Raw genomic sequence first — 15,560 nt, 5'->3', positions numbered from 1 at the left:
ATTCCTAAGTGAGACCCTTAATTGAAATTGTTACCCTTAATGACACCCCCTTTTATATATCAGCCCTTTTCTTTTACCATAACAGAAACCCTTAAACACCTGCAGCTTGCCACGAACTCGGCAAGGATCTCTTTGAGACGCTCCTTTGCATGGCTCCTCGGCCGCTTGAGCAGCTTCTCCACATCATCAATCCCGTATTCCTGAGAGCACAAGAAAACACGCCATCAGAAGAGCACGGGAGCAAGCGCTGTGCCTGGAAGAACAGATTACTCTCACCCGGACATGTTCCTGGCCTGTGGCAGCATTCAGTCCATTTTCTAGCGACACACAGTAGAGTATTCATTTAAACACAAACACCGAAAGGGTTATCAAATGTTAGCACAAGATTTCACTTTTGCAAATGCAACAAACTGAATTGACTGAATCCACCCTTTGCTTGCATGTTTTACAGCACTGTATTCATATTGTAAGACACCTCATGATTACACTATAACGCGACATGAAGATTCCAGCAGTGTGTCAGTGAAGATGACGTGTGTGCACAAAGCTGTTATCCTTGTTGAGATTCCAAGTGCAGAACTATGAGATTCATGCGACCCTAACTGCAGCCGGTGCCCCCCGCGTGTGCCAGCCCAAGCTTACAGGACGGGCGCTGGTACGCTGTGCGCACTGAACATACTGACCAGTCTGTCTGCCATCTTTCCAATCCAGTTGGTATTATAGAGCCGGGCGCTGTGGTCCTCACAGTAGTTCCAGATGTAGAGGCAAGGCTTCTCATGCAGCAGGGGAATGCAACTGAAAGAACTGCAAAGCAGAGCACAGTGGTTAATACAGCATGCGCCAGTCTAAACGGCAGATGGGATTACACTGGGAACTGCCATTGCATTCAGATTACATGTACTGTGTTTTTACCAGTTAAGCAAGCGTGACAGTAGTAAACTATTCACAACAAAATGAAGGCAACAAATAAACAAGCAAACTTGACATTCATTGAAGTCTCTTTGGGCCTGATCTAACTATGATGAAGCACGCAGACGACAGATCAGATTGGTCTTGATAAATGCCTCCTGTTAAGAGTCTCCCTCACCGGTCATGCTCAGTTGGCTGTGGCTTCTTGGGCTGAGTGACAGACTTGTCTCTGCTCCTAGGCTCCTCCACGTCTACTTTCTCCAGCTCATCTTCGGAGCTCTCCATCAGCGGCTGCATGTCCTCTTTCAGCTCCTCCTTCGCCGCTGTCTTTTTAGATTTCACAATCACGTCTGCGGCCTTACCGTAGTTACCTGTTAAAAAAAAACCACCACATGGTATCTCTGTATCGCCAAGAAAGCACGTTTCCATCGTCTTTCCTTTTGCACAGGAACGTTTATTGCATTTCTCTTTTTATGTTATTAACATTTCAATTCCAGTACCACCAATGCGCTGGAAAGAATGGTTTCTAGTTTTACATTGCGCCGTCTTTATGCACCAGGGGAAGAGAGTGGCCCGTCTGTCTGCTCCTACGCCTTATTGTTTGTAATTGAATCCACCTCTAAGTGAAGTAATAGGCAGAACAAACACTGCATGCTTCCATACCAATAGACAGCTCAAACGTGACTGGCTTGGATCCAATGGAGGGGTCGATCATGGTGGCTTCAAACAGGGAACCAAACAACAGGAACTCCTCCTTTTCACCCACGAAGTTCTGCAAAGAAACAAGCCATTCGCACATTACATACAGCACACAGCGTGCCTGCCCTGCTTTATCAATGCTTAACATTAAAAACCTGGGGGGTTCTCAGTTCAATCTGGGGGTGAGAGGGATTGAGTTTTAGTTATGCTGTTGTCATCTTTTAACAGGGGTGGCCAACCCTGGTCCCGGAGAGCCGCAGAGTCTTCTGGTTTTCATTCTTATTTAACTGAACCAGAATTGTGACTCTCCAAATCTCAATACTTTTCTGCTTCTAGAACTCCAATAACAGAACAAAAAGCATCTGTTTTTGCTTGTTTTGTTATTTAAGAAATAAGTTACACTAAAATACAGAACTGATCATCTAAAAAACAAAACGACCATGGTTATGTCATAGTGGTACTGACAGAAGCTGCATGCATACGGGTCACTCTTGTAAAGGAGATGCTTCAACAAGCTGCAGCAATGAGTATGGGTGAGATGGTTGACCCCGCCCCCTGACCTCAGGCAGCGGGTGGATCTCTTCCATCTCCACGGTGACAGCGCTGGGCAGCTCCATGCTCTCCTCCTGCTCCGCCCCCTCGCTGCTCCCCTGCGGCGCTGCTTCCTCCTTCACTTTCTCCTTGGACTTCTTGCTCTTCTTCTTCAGCTTGAGCTTGCTCAGGGCGCTCTTCATGGCCTTGGCTGCCTTGTTCTCGGTGGGGCCGGGCGAGTTGTACAGTTCCACGGAGAGAGAGAGCAGGATGCGACCCCGGTAGAAGATGCCCTCGCCCAGCCCCTCGTTCAGGTCCCGGTGAATGTCCCGCAGGACCGAGTTCTGGGGGGAGCCATACAGGTTGATCCAGCTGGGTCCGAACGTGGGGTGGAAGCCTGCGGAGCACAGGGAACACCATGAGGGCAGTCACGTCATGCCACAGGTTAGGGATTCTCACTGCTTAACTAGTGCACCACGGAATGACACTCTTGCGTCGCTGATCGTCTCTTAGATCTTATGAATATTTCTAGGGGTGTGCTGCTGAGACTCGTACTTGGAACTGCCTTTAAGAAGTATTTACAGACAGGTAATAAATAAATCCATTCATTAATGGGTTGAGTTCAAAACAAGATAGGATCAACATTACAGTATCAATCCGTGGCAATTAACTCAGTGTTTTACCGTTCCTCGTGGGGTTCGATATCTGCTGCAGGTCTAGAAAGTGTGTCGCGAGGGCCACGTCGCCGATGTTGGCGTCATCCAGGACCTGCACCTTGATCCTCCGGGCGAGGGGTGGAAACTGCTCGATGAAGGAGATCTGCTCGTTCCACTCCGGGGCGTTGGTGTTGCTCTCCACGGACGTCTCTCCCTGGGACCGACAAACACAAGAGCACAGGTCTAACCACAACGGTGGAAAGGGAGCACAGGAATGCATATCAGAGAGAGGGACATGCAGCTGAAAAGAGGGGGTCTCAACAGAAAAACACTTGGCAGGTCTGTGATCAGTTTCATCAGGGAGAGGCTGTTTGTTAGCAATCAATCGTTTCTGTGACATGCACTGCAAGAAAAAAACACGGTTCAAAGCAGTTCACAATGGTTCTGAGGTTTGATAAGAATTTAAGAGTGGGTGGATTACGCAGTGGTATGAGGCTCTGCCTAGTAAATAAATACATTTACACTGGGAGGGTGTGAGGGCAGCGTGCAAGGTGTGCAAGGTGAGCACACACAAATACAATTTTAAAAAACATCATCACGTGATGGAATCATTACACATTAAAATATGGCAGTGAGCTCCTTCTAAATGGAACACCATAGAAAGAATACAGTTTAGAAAAAAAAACAGTCCAAAGAAATGTAATCCAATGAATAGTCCATTGGGATTCCTATGGAGTTGCACACATTTCTTTTTGAAGCGGAACCAAAAGTGCCAGGATTGGTCTCAATAATATTTACACACCATAAACATGTGCCCTATTTATAAAGGGTTTGTTTATTAAAGCTTGGTGTCATGTCATAATGACAGTGCTTACTAATGCCTCAGTTACATGGCAATAACAGCTGTCTTATATTGTTGCTTATTGTTATGGCCTTTATAGCATGTTTATAGCTGCATTATTGGCTATTTATAACAGATCCTTTAACAAAGGTGTCACCCAAAATTCTCAACAAGGTAAAACCACATGATAGCACTTGAGTTTAGGGGGACTGTTCTAATAACTAGTTATATGCAATCATAAACATTGGTAAATATCCAATAACCATTAGTTAGGTAAATAATATATATATATATAATATAAATATGAATGTATGTAACCACTAATCAGGAACCCTAATGTAGACTGCGCCTTCATTTTCAGCAGTGGGTGAAGGCACAGTAGGTGTACCTGCTGCCCTGCGAGGGTGACCTGCACGTAGGGGTCGATGAAGACCTTCTTCTCCCCCATGATCTTGGAGAAGCTGCCCATGAACCCTGCGTTCATGCTGGGCAGACCCTCAGCCTTATAGACCTTAACGAGGAACTTGGCCCAGGGTCTCTCCGCCGGCATCCTCTTGGGGAGCATCAGGTTCCTGAGAAGAAAAGAAGAGCAGCTTCAGGATCCAGAGCAGATTTCAAAACAGCAGAGCGGCACTCCCCACTCTCGTGACGTGGCTCCCCACACCCCGACTCCCCACTCACTTCTCGATGTCGTCGTTCTGGCTGCCCGTCGTGGGGATGCTGGCCATGCCCATGCTGTCCCCCTTCGCCACGACGCTGACGGTGCCCTTCACGTAGCCCTTTATGCCGCTCCGCGTGTCCTTGGGATCGGTGAGCACCGCCCACTTCTGGTAGAACCGGTGATCTGAATCGGGACAGAGAGGAGGGGGTGACATGAACAGCTGTGTGTCTGCAACGCAGTGTCTGCGACTGGAGCTTGTGGAGAGTGGGGGGATGTCTGTAATGTTAAACCCAAACAAGACAGACCCACCTCAGCCCTCTCTTATTGCTACAGTAGGCAACGCATCATACAATAATATGTGATGGACAGGTTCCAAGACCCTTATAGGAGTTTACATGGTATCTTTGCAGTTTTTCTTTGCATTTACCATACTTTGCAATGCTGGTCAATGCTGGCCCAGGTAAGGGAACTTCTGCAAACCTAGTCAATGCTGGCCCAGGTAAGGGAGCTTCTGCAAACCTGGTCAATGCTGGACCAGGTAAGGGAGCTTCTGCAAACCTGGTCAATGCTGGACCAGGTAAGGGAGCTTCTGCAAACCTGGTCAATGCTGGACCAGGTAAGGGAGCTTCTGCAAACCTGGTCAATGCTGGACCAGGTAAGGGAGCTTCTGCAAACCTGTTCAATGCTGGACCACGTAAAGGAGCTTCTGCAAACCTGGTGAATGCTGGACCAGGTAAGGGAGCTTCTGCAAACCTGGTGAATGCTGGACCAGGTAAGGGAGCTTCTGCAAACCTGGTCAATGCTAAACCAGGTAAGGGAGCTTCTGCAAACCTGGTCAATGCTGGCCCAGGTAAGGGAGCTTCTGCAAACCTGGTCAATGCTGGCTCAGGCCCTGGCTGGCAGCTGAGGAGCCTCACACACACTCACCAGGCTGATTGTAGACGGTGCTGATATCTATCTTGAATGTGCCCAACCGGGTGGGAAAGAACGAGAACCTCTTTTTGTACGCAACCTGTTCAGAATAAAAATACATGCGTTTACGCAGGGCTCGGGCAACAGTAACCCCAAGAACATGAATCCTGATCACACAGCAAAAATGTATCAATCGCAGTGAAGGTAACAGTGAATGAAGAAAATGAGAATGAGAAACTTACTGAAATTTCAACAACTTTATCAAACAAAACCTCTTGGGGTTCCTGGAACTCGAACATAAAATTCTGAAAGAAAGAGAAAAGATGAGAAAACACTATAGGAGGCGGGTTCAAACACTATAGGGTGCGGGTTCAAGGGTTTCATTTCAAGATGTCAATTATTCTGTTGTGCGTTTGGTATCTGCAGTGTACTTCTGGTCGTCTCATTGCCTGTAATGGGTTTCTGAATGGGTGTATCCGGTATGGCAGAACTCTGCTTACTTCATTGTAGAAAGGACAGTTTGTTGACTTCTGTGTTGCCGTGTGTTTCTTCTCGTCCCCCACCTTCACGTAAACCAGGGGGTCAATATTCACCCCGATCAGCTTCTGAGCCTCCAGCACATTCACATTGATCTGAGACAAGAAAAACAAAACTACTGCGGGGGAGCAAAGAGTAACAGAACGAGAGAGACAGGGAGAGAGAGAGAGAGAGAGACAGAGAGAGAGAGAGAGAGACAGAGAGAGAGAGACAGATACACAGAGAGAGAGAGAGAGAGAGAGAGAGACAGAGAGAGACAGAGAGAGAGAGAGAGAGAGAGAGTGAGAGTGAGAGTGAGAGCGAGAGAGAGAGAGAGAGAGAGAGAGCTGATACTGAAATAATCACACACTTGAACCCTTTTTAATTGACCTCTGCTACCCCAGTGGAGCAGGGGGCTCGCTGCCTTACCTGGAAACTCTGCACTTTGGGTGCGGCTGCCAGTTCAGTCTTTGACAGGAATCGGCAGCGACTGTGAACAGAAAGACCAAGCAGCTAAAAAGCAGGGTAAGCACTGAGTGCACACAAGCAATAGAAATCAGAGCCCCTCTGAATCACTTCAGCCAGCCAGGACATTGCCCCTCACGTACCCTTATAAAAGTTTCCTACAGTAAAAGCATAGCAAAATGTGATGAAGCATAGCAAAAGCATGGCAAAGTATATGTAAACACTGTAAAACCCAGAGATGTATGGTAAAGCATATAAAAAAATTGCAAACCATTGTTAACTATGGTAAGTGCCGAGTAGAACCATGGGAAAAGCATGGGAAAACTGTAAATTGTAACAGACTTCAAAAAGACTTGCATACAAAAACAGTATTGTTGGGTTTCCAGTATTGCACAATAATCTATAGCTTGTAGTGCATCACTGCACCTCTTGATGTGTGTGAAGCTGATGTTTGAGAACTCGATTTCTGAGACATCGTAGTCCTCGTCATCATCGTCCTCATCTTCCTCGTCCCCCTCCTCTCCGCTCTTCACCAGGCTCTTCCCCAGCCGTCGAGCCTCGCGGTCCAGCTTGTCAGTGCGCTTCACCTCCCTCGTCCTGCCGGGACAGCCAGGGGGTCAGTAACACTGCAGCTCATTATTTATAATCAGAATGTATACCTATTCATAGCTTCATTAATAGCGGGTTTGTTCATAGGCTGCATATAACTGCTTATAACGGATCGCAAAGCTAGTGTTAACAAGGAGTTTACATCGATAAGCATGTCTAATAATAATAATAATAATAATAATAATAATAATAATAATAATAATAATAATTATAATAATCAACGTTCTTAACATCCTTTGTGTATCATGTGTTATTACATATTTAGAGCATATTCTTAATGTAACGTGAAGTTCTGCACACAACCCAACGGGACACTTATCAAGCAGCACCACACTTACTCTGGGTCGAAATAGCCGACGTTCTGTATAATAAGTCCAGTCCTGCAGGAGGAGACAGAAGGGACTACATTAGTGGGAGCAGAACTGAATACATCAGGGGGCAGCCCGATGCAGGCAGAGCAGCGTGAGGACAGGGAGGCACTGTGCAGACATACCCGTCATCTTCATCGTGGGAGGAGAGGAAGTCATCTTCCAGCCAGCCCCCCGCTGTGCCTTCCAGCGGCTGGTACCGGATATCCAACTCGATGAAAATCTGGGAGAGAGCAAAACCAGCCTCACTCAGCCGTGTAGCTTCACACAATCACCCTGATATTACTGCAGAAATATCTTACTGTAATCTATCATATACACCTCGTGAATAACACACATCTCACGTATATGACATGTAGAAATATTCTATGATATTGCATTGGCCTCCTCACGTCTCAGAAGCTAAAGGGTCTGGTTTCACAAGGGTTAGAAAAGAGTCCTTTTTATTTGTAAAAGGTCAAGTTTTACATCCAGATAGCAATTGACAATAGGGTATATAAAACAACAGCAACGATTCAATTCATCTGAAAAGCAATGAATTAGCATGTTTGTAAATATGAGGTAGCACAGCCTGGATTGCAATCTTAACCAGTAAAGGAAAGAGAAAGACGTTTCAAATCATTTAAAACCATTCCTTCCTTGTTTGATACAATACAAGTAATAATAGACTTGGCGTGAGTGTAAAACAGATCCAGTTCCTCGTTCCAATGACTAACAGTGGCTCAGTCAGCGTTCACATCAGGGCGGTGTGCAATGGCTCACTCCCCTTTAACAGGATTAATCAACCTGCAGCGAGATCTCTCACGGTATAGAACAGGATGAATCTGAGGCAGAAAATGTAAAGAGTGCCCACGCTCCGCGCTCCACTGCGCTGGAAAGCCTGGCCTGCACACCTGTTTGGGATCTGAATCACAAGCGAAGAATGCTGTTTGACCACTTCTGTGAGAGCGGTACCATGCAGGGGCATTCTGGATGCTTACAGGAGCCTCTCACACAGAGATTATCTGTCCATCAAGTTCATTTTACATATCTCGGCACTACAGCTTTTACCACTCGTCTCAGTAATACAATAGTTCCATTTCTTTCAGTTAATCAAGAGGTCTGGAGGGAGCAATGCTGTTTTCCGCACTCTAAGTGTCTGAACCTTCCTTGCTTGTCTGGTGTACTGTCCTTCCCCCCTTTACACTTTTTTGTTGATCTGTTTTGAAGGTGATGTCATGGCTCCAGGATATGGGTTAAGCAACAGCCTCTGTGATGTAAAGAAAGCAAACAGGATCCTGCAGGTGTGCAGACTGAAGCACTGATGTCATGAGGGATTACACCAGACCCCCTCCTGGCTCCTGGACTCTTTACAGTGACTCCAGGTGTGGGCTGGCAGCTTTGTGAGTCTTACAGCTATTACTTATCAGATCCAGAGTGGTTCAGTTTAACAGGTGGCTCTCAGTGGCCAGTCCTCAAGTACCGCTAACAGTCCAGGGTTTTTTTTTTTCAACTTGTTCCCTTCTTTTTTTGGTTTTTATATTCTTCAATGGAGAGGCATATTCTGCCGACTAGGATAACGCACACTCATAGTGACATTTTATATTAAGACATTTAAAAAAAAAAAATGAACAAATGAAGCCACCAGGGCAAGTAAATGCCCCCCACCCCCTCACTATTCACTCTCATTTCAAACACGCCCCATCAGAAACAGTAACAGGACTGATCAAGGACTTGCTCTGATGGCTCCAGCTTGTCACAGCTAGCCTCCCTCACTCACATCGGTCAGACTGTAGTTCTTGTCAGTAAGAGCTTCTCTGAGGACCAGCCTCCCTGCTGACACCAGGTGCTGCAGACTGATCTCCAGCTTCCCCAGGAGCCTGCGGGAGAGGAACAGCACAGGGGTTACAGCGGGGCGCACTCCCCCAGCACGCAACACCCAGGAGAGGACAACAGCAGGACTCACTCCCCCAGAACGCAACACTCAGGAGAGGACAACAGCAGGACTCACTCCCCCAGCACGCAACACCCAGGAGAGGGTAACAGCAGGACTCCCTCTCCCAGCACGCAACACCCAGGAGAGGACAACAGCAGGACTCACTCCCCCAGCATAACACACCCAGGAGAAGGTAACAGCAGGACTCACTCCCCCAGCACGCAACACCCAGGAGAGGGTAACAGCAGGACTCCCTCTCCCAGCACGCAACACCCAGGAAAGGACAACAGCAGGACTCACTTCCCCAGCATAACACACCCAGGAGAAGGTAACAGCAGGACTCACTCCCCCAGCACGCAACACCCAGGAGAGGGTAACAGCAGGACTCCCTCTCCCAGCACGCAACACCCAGGAGAGGGCAAAAGCATGACTCCCTCCCCCCAGCATAACACATCCAGGTGACAGTGATGAACCCACTGACAATCCTTTCATTACCACCCATGAAAGGCTTCACCTGGTATACTTGCACAGCAATTTCTGATGCTTTTGCTCATGCTCATTACTATGCATTTACATCACCCTCAGCACAGAGCACAAAGCTACACTTTGCTGTTGTCTGGGTCCCTGTGTCTGCTGCTCCAAACCCACCTGTTGCTGAAGACCTTGCTGCAGTTGTAGACTTTGATGGACAGCATCTCCTCTCGGATGAGCTTCCCATAGTGAGGCCAGGTGAATTGCTAAAGAAAGGAAGGAAGGAATCGAATGTTTAGAGAGGTGTTTATCAAACTGGACCCTCGCACAGTGCGCTTTCACAGTCTGCTGCTTTTGACTCTGAACCCACATCGGAAGATCTCCAGAAGAACACTTTTGTCCGTATTTTTTCACTGTGAACGGTGACACTTTGACAGTGCCTCGTACAGCAAATCAATCTGACGGCAAACTAATCAGATGGTGTTTGTGGAGGTTAGGAATGAGGAGAGAGCTTGCAGGAGGGCACTTGTTAAATGAAACACCCCAGGAACGTGCTGCATTGTAATTTCACTGCCATACATGTACTTACTGTGTTATAACATGTAGTTAGAGACATCACGGAAAGGGTTAATTAGAAGGTCAAGTAGGCAAATTCTTATGCCGCTGTAATTCCTTTTTTAAACATATGAACCTGTTTGACTGCTATTCACAATACGATTGCGTGCTGAATAAGAGATCTCACAGCCTTGTGTTGACAGAGATCAGGCTTTCACTAGACCCTGAGCTGAATGCACATACTGTACATCGTGCATGCTGGGTTTCATCTTGCTTTGCCCTGCCTGAGACCGGTGCTGTTTGACCCTGCTGCCTCATCCCCTTGTTTGACAAGGCATTACTGACTGCAGCGGTGAGCTTCCTAGCTGCTCTTCTGAAAGGGATGTGGTCGTTAGGTCAGCACAGCTTGCAAATGCTGAACCCAAACCGCTAAGACTCCTGGGTAGATCCTCCCAGAGAGACCACTTTACCCAGAAATCCTATTTGAAACTGCAGCACCATTTCTAGGGGAGGGTTCGTTTGACTGGGTTTCTTTTGCCTGGCCAGTGTTTGTTCTGTGTAGTGAGATTCTGTGATGGCAGCTCTGACCTTCCCATCCAGAGCTGGGTGGGTTTGTGTGTGTGTGTGTGGGAGGGGGCTCTAATAAAAAGGTTTGGGTACATTTGCATTCCCTTTGCTGTACTTTCACTAGGCTTTACCACTGAGCTGTAGCCCACGTTTGTACTACACGTTTCCCATTGTCTGTCCCAGGCGACAGGAACGCGTTAGAGTCTTAAATCTATGTTGAGAACCGACTGACTGTGATGAAACGTTCTCAGAAACTCATGTGCCAGCTTCAATAGGACCCTTAAAAACAGCTCAGTGAGTTTCAGTCCAGCCCTCGTCTCTGTATTATTTATTTAAGCACAGGAATGTTACTTGGTAGGAAGGGAAACACCCAAATGGATGACTCAGTGCCCAGCCTGTTACTGTATCAGATATCAGAAACAGAGCCAGGGAGCAGTGGGCAGGATGACTGTGTTCAATACGAGCTGGGCACTGGGAAAGCCCTTTAGTGACCACGGCACTCGGTAGCATTGTGTGTGTGAAAGTATCAGATTCCTCCGAGCAGCATTAGCATGGCCCAGTCAGAGCTGGAACCTGTTAACCTCTGTTATATTAGAATCTCAACAGCTATTCAGAAACACCTCGGACTTCCTCAAGGCATTAATATATTACAACCAGCGCTGAGAGCTCTAGCATTGAGTAACTTTTTAATATGCAGAGAATCTACAGTCTGTGTGCACACACACACACGCACACACACACACACACACGCTCTGAAGTCACAGATTTCACTGAGTGTGTTAAAGACCTAAATAAGAACACTTTGAACCTTCTAGAACACATGATGCTTCAGCTCCAGTGTTCCGAAAGCGTCTGCGATCCTGTCTCCTGCCCACATGTTCAGAGCTGATGCTCAGCCTTGCTTCCAAGTGCCCCAGCTAGTCAATTACAATAATGATCATAACTCTAATCCTCCCTCCCTCGATCCCACAGCAGCTTCAACGCTTGAGGGACCCCGGAAAGAGAAATCTTTCAGCTCCATCTCCCTCCCTGTCAGCTCAATGATGCAGGATGCAAATGCATTTTAAACCTGTTTTAATAGGAAGTAACTTAAAAACACTGGGATGCATATTCAGAGTCACTCAGTTATGAAAATTAGAATGCATGTAAAAGCAGACGAGAGAAGCGCATGGAAAATCTTCATAAGCCATTAAACAATAATCTTTATTATTATTATTATTATTATTATTATTATTATTATAATCATCAAAGCCTTTACTAACACACGCGTTTTAGAAGTGATAATCAGAACACAATGCAAACGCAAGCTCTGTGTTTACTTTCTTCTATATTCACTTGTTGTTTGTACGATTGTGTTTACATATCTTTTGATAACACCAATGTATATATTGTAGCTAAACTAAAAGGACCGAATCAACCTTCTTCATTGAGCGCATTGTTAAATGAGGCTCAATCACTGAATGCTCCATTCAAAGCTATACCTATTGAACAATGGCAGACAGGTTGCCAAGACATGCATGGCGATGTAGTCAAGGTTTAAGTATCACAATTCAATGTGTTCTAACACAGTACAGAACACAAAGAACATTCTATACTGTGGCTCTAGAACCTGCTAATGAAGTCAGTAGAAACCAGCACTGAGACAGATTCTTACCTCGTTGAATACAGCTTCGTTTTCACATTGAGTTTTCTTTATCTTGTGGGTAAACCCTGAAAACAAATAATGAGTAAAAGTGAGGGGTTACTGCAGGAGTATCAGGTGAATTAAAAAAAAAAACTCTAGTCATGGCCATGGAACAGTCTCTCCCTTGAGACGTCAAGAAACAGCTTTGGGTATACCCAGGGAAAAGAGGAGGAGAACAGTGTTTAACCACGACGCCTACATCATAAACAATATTACCAATGGGCTTTGTAAACGTAAGGCACATTTGTTTTATGTTCCCCAAAAAAAGTAACTATGGCTGATTTGCCAGTGCTTGTTTCTTTACTCACAGCATTCCAGCAACTAGGAAATTCTACACACCTGCATAGTTTCCATCTGCAAAACAAGGACTTCAACCAACAATAATGCAACAGCTGCTTCTCGCTTGAAGCCATGTTAGTGAACCAGGATGCATTCCCAGTGTGAACAGGGTAAGGGGTTCCCTGAAGCAGCCAGCGTGCTGATTTGTGACAGTCAAGTTCCTGTCCTTTCTGTGGTGCAGTTCAGATTGAACAGGCAGCCCTTCAAAGTGCTTCAGTGCAGGGCATGTAGCAGAGACACAAGGCATGACTGGGGAATGGGATGCTGTCCTACCTTCCAGCCAGGCATTGTGTTTAGGATTGTAATGCTCTGCTCCCAGCTTGCTGTCCCAGGGTTACTGCTGTGGAATGTACGTACTATATTTTATTAGGGAGCTCACCTAAATCCCTTGCTTAGAAGGACACAGGGTATTAATGTCTGTGTAGCCGTCTGCCACATTCGCTGCTGAGTGACAGGCAGGAGATCGAGACGGAGGTTGAGTGGATAGGCCCCGCAGGGGAACAGGATTCATTTACATAACAACACACTGAACAGCTCACCTGACACTACCAGCAATGGCAGCGCATGGAGCACATACAACACAGTGTACGAAAACTTTGGTAGGATCTACAATCTCTGAACTAATCTCCTCTGTTCAATAATAAACTAACGTTGCTGAAGAGGTTGATCATGGTGGATAAACAGCTAGGGTGGATACCTGACGGATTACTGTACTGGTATCGTGGCTCGCACGATCCCAGGTGAAATACTGGAAGCTGCCAGTCAGCATGCAGCGCAGCTGTCTTAGAAAAGTTTCCTAATGTAAAAACATAACAAAGTGTAATAAAGGACAGGTACTGTAAATGCATAGTGCAAAACGATTGTGAAAGCCTCCTGTTTGGCTGCTCCGAGAGAATGGGAATGGCTTGGGGGAGAGCAGTGTCTTCTTCTCCACCACTGACACCGTCTCCTGTGATCACGTTTCAAGTTTTTCTATTGCTATATGAGATCCCCAGGCTCCAGGAATTGCAGCTTATAGTCAGCACAATATTCTTGTTTTTCAATAATAATCTGTACAGCACACGCCACTCCACACAGACTCACTGCATTAAAAATAACTAAGGATTGTAAAGTCCGTTTTGAATAATTATATCAAGTTCAGAGACCTTGAAACCCTAAGGTTCTAGATTTTCAAAGCATTGTATTCTTAAAAGAACAAAACACATCCTAAAAAAAACTATTCCTAAAAAAGATTCCTTGAAACAATCTTTAAAGTTTTGTGAATAGGGCCCTTTCTGTGTTTGAAAAACAAAGTGGGAACAAAGTTGTTGTTTTTTATCCTTCTGTCTTATTTATGCAAGACTCTGTGTATGTAGTAGCAGCAATTAAAGAATCACACAGAGACAAGGAGAAGACTTACCTCTGAATATCAGCTCCACTTGTCTGTCATATTTCCCAGGCAAGTTGGAGATCTTCTTCAAGTTGACAGCGATGGACATTTTGCCGGCGTTTACAAACTAGTTTGAATCGATATTTTACCCTCCCAGGCAGTTCTCGGGTGTTTCATGTACTCTCCATTCTTGTTTTACTGAAGGCCCCTGTGAGTTACCTGCGGTCTGGTGTGAGTGTGCTGGTACAGGTGCAGATTCAGAGGAATCGCGCTGCTGCTGTGGCTATGGAGGCTCACTCAGGCACGGGAGCAGCGTTGCCTCTGGCAAGATCGACAGGTTGCACCGATTCAGAAGTCGACTCACCCAGCAGGTTAGGGCACAAGGAACTCCCTATCTGAAGTCTGCTCAAACACTCACACACAGAGCGGGGGCCCAGGCTGCACACTGCTTCACTGCTTGTGTGGCAGGACCTGTCGCAGGCTAGGCAAACAAAACAAACAGAGCTATTGACTGAGAATAGGGAGGTGTTTGTAATTACCTGTATTAAAATGTACATTTCATTTGTAAAACAAAAAATATCACTCTGGATCCATTATGAGAAAAAATTGTATTATTTTTATTTAAGGCACATCATTTACATGGCTAAATGAAGGGAGGAGTCAAAGATGAAAAAGTCTAATTATTTTTGCTTGCATTAGCATAGACCTCCTAGCCTTCTCTTTCATACAGGAAAGCAAGCCTGCACCTACACTTGCAATCCATCAGCATTATTACTGACACATTAATCTGCAAAAACTAGCGACCCAGTCTGCAATGCTGCGGAGCAATGCATTCAAGATAAAAAGGCAATGATACTGATGTCTGCAAAAATGAGAAATTGATCACACCCAGTACCATGACAAAGTCAGTCATATTTTCTATCACATACTGTGACTTGATTAGTTTAAGAATAAATCTGTCAGGCGGTGAGCAGTCAAATTACAGCGAGTGGCTGCAGTGCTGCCTCCGTGACACTTAACAGAAAGTGTCAACAACGAACAGAAATTGTGTTTAAAGAAAAACACTTTTCTTTACGCATTTCACCCTACTGTCTAGAACTGAAGTCATTGTATTTATCTTGCTCTTAATTGTATTATGACTTGTACTGTGATTGAAATGTATTTGTTTACGACTGCAAGTCGCCCTGGATAATATTATTATTATTATTATTATTATTATTATTAATACTGCTTCCTGCACCAGATGAGCACACACTAGCTTTCTGGATAGTATCCATTGCCATCTACTGGCGCCTTGGTGTCATCACACATGGCATACCCACAGTGAATATGCACAGCATGTGAATGTCATCCCTGTTAGCAACTACAACCAAGTGTGACTGTGCTTTCTATTGTATCTGGGACAGCTCATTCATTCTGATTCACAGCATGTCTGCAGAGATGCCAGAGGAGAATCAAAGCACATTGCTGCAGGTGCTGACCGAGCGTCCTGG

At 45.7% G+C, this 15,560-nt stretch overlaps 1 protein-coding gene across 1 annotated transcript in view; it reads right to left on the bottom strand.

Annotated features, from left to right (window-relative positions):
- The window catches only part of LOC117397318 (fer-1-like protein 4), a 28,628-nt gene extending 14,226 nt beyond the window's left edge, over window positions 1-14,402 (bottom strand). Inside the window, exons 1-19 of the mRNA XM_058990747.1 lie at window positions 14,098-14,402; window positions 12,330-12,385; window positions 9,731-9,819; window positions 8,927-9,026; window positions 7,293-7,390; window positions 7,138-7,179; window positions 6,617-6,787; window positions 6,155-6,215; window positions 5,710-5,841; window positions 5,452-5,514; window positions 5,225-5,309; window positions 4,318-4,480; window positions 4,025-4,208; window positions 2,823-3,009; window positions 2,169-2,536; window positions 1,573-1,681; window positions 1,088-1,280; window positions 684-804; window positions 100-200 (exon numbers count right to left, since the gene is read on the bottom strand). Of these exons, the coding sequence (XP_058846730.1) occupies window positions 100-200; window positions 684-804; window positions 1,088-1,280; window positions 1,573-1,681; window positions 2,169-2,536; window positions 2,823-3,009; window positions 4,025-4,208; window positions 4,318-4,480; window positions 5,225-5,309; window positions 5,452-5,514; window positions 5,710-5,841; window positions 6,155-6,215; window positions 6,617-6,787; window positions 7,138-7,179; window positions 7,293-7,390; window positions 8,927-9,026; window positions 9,731-9,819; window positions 12,330-12,385; window positions 14,098-14,176 (2,402 nt within the window). The 5' untranslated portion in view covers window positions 14,177-14,402. The remainder of the gene's footprint in view (window positions 1-99; window positions 201-683; window positions 805-1,087; window positions 1,281-1,572; window positions 1,682-2,168; window positions 2,537-2,822; window positions 3,010-4,024; window positions 4,209-4,317; window positions 4,481-5,224; window positions 5,310-5,451; window positions 5,515-5,709; window positions 5,842-6,154; window positions 6,216-6,616; window positions 6,788-7,137; window positions 7,180-7,292; window positions 7,391-8,926; window positions 9,027-9,730; window positions 9,820-12,329; window positions 12,386-14,097) is intronic.
- Window positions 14,403-15,560: the final 1,158 nt, after the last annotated feature.

Source organism: Acipenser ruthenus, chromosome 18 (genome assembly GCF_902713425.1).
Source record: "Acipenser ruthenus chromosome 18, fAciRut3.2 maternal haplotype, whole genome shotgun sequence".
In the NCBI taxonomy this organism is placed as follows: Eukaryota; Metazoa; Chordata; class Actinopteri; order Acipenseriformes; family Acipenseridae; genus Acipenser; species Acipenser ruthenus.
This window is presented reverse-complemented; position numbering and strand designations above follow the sequence as displayed.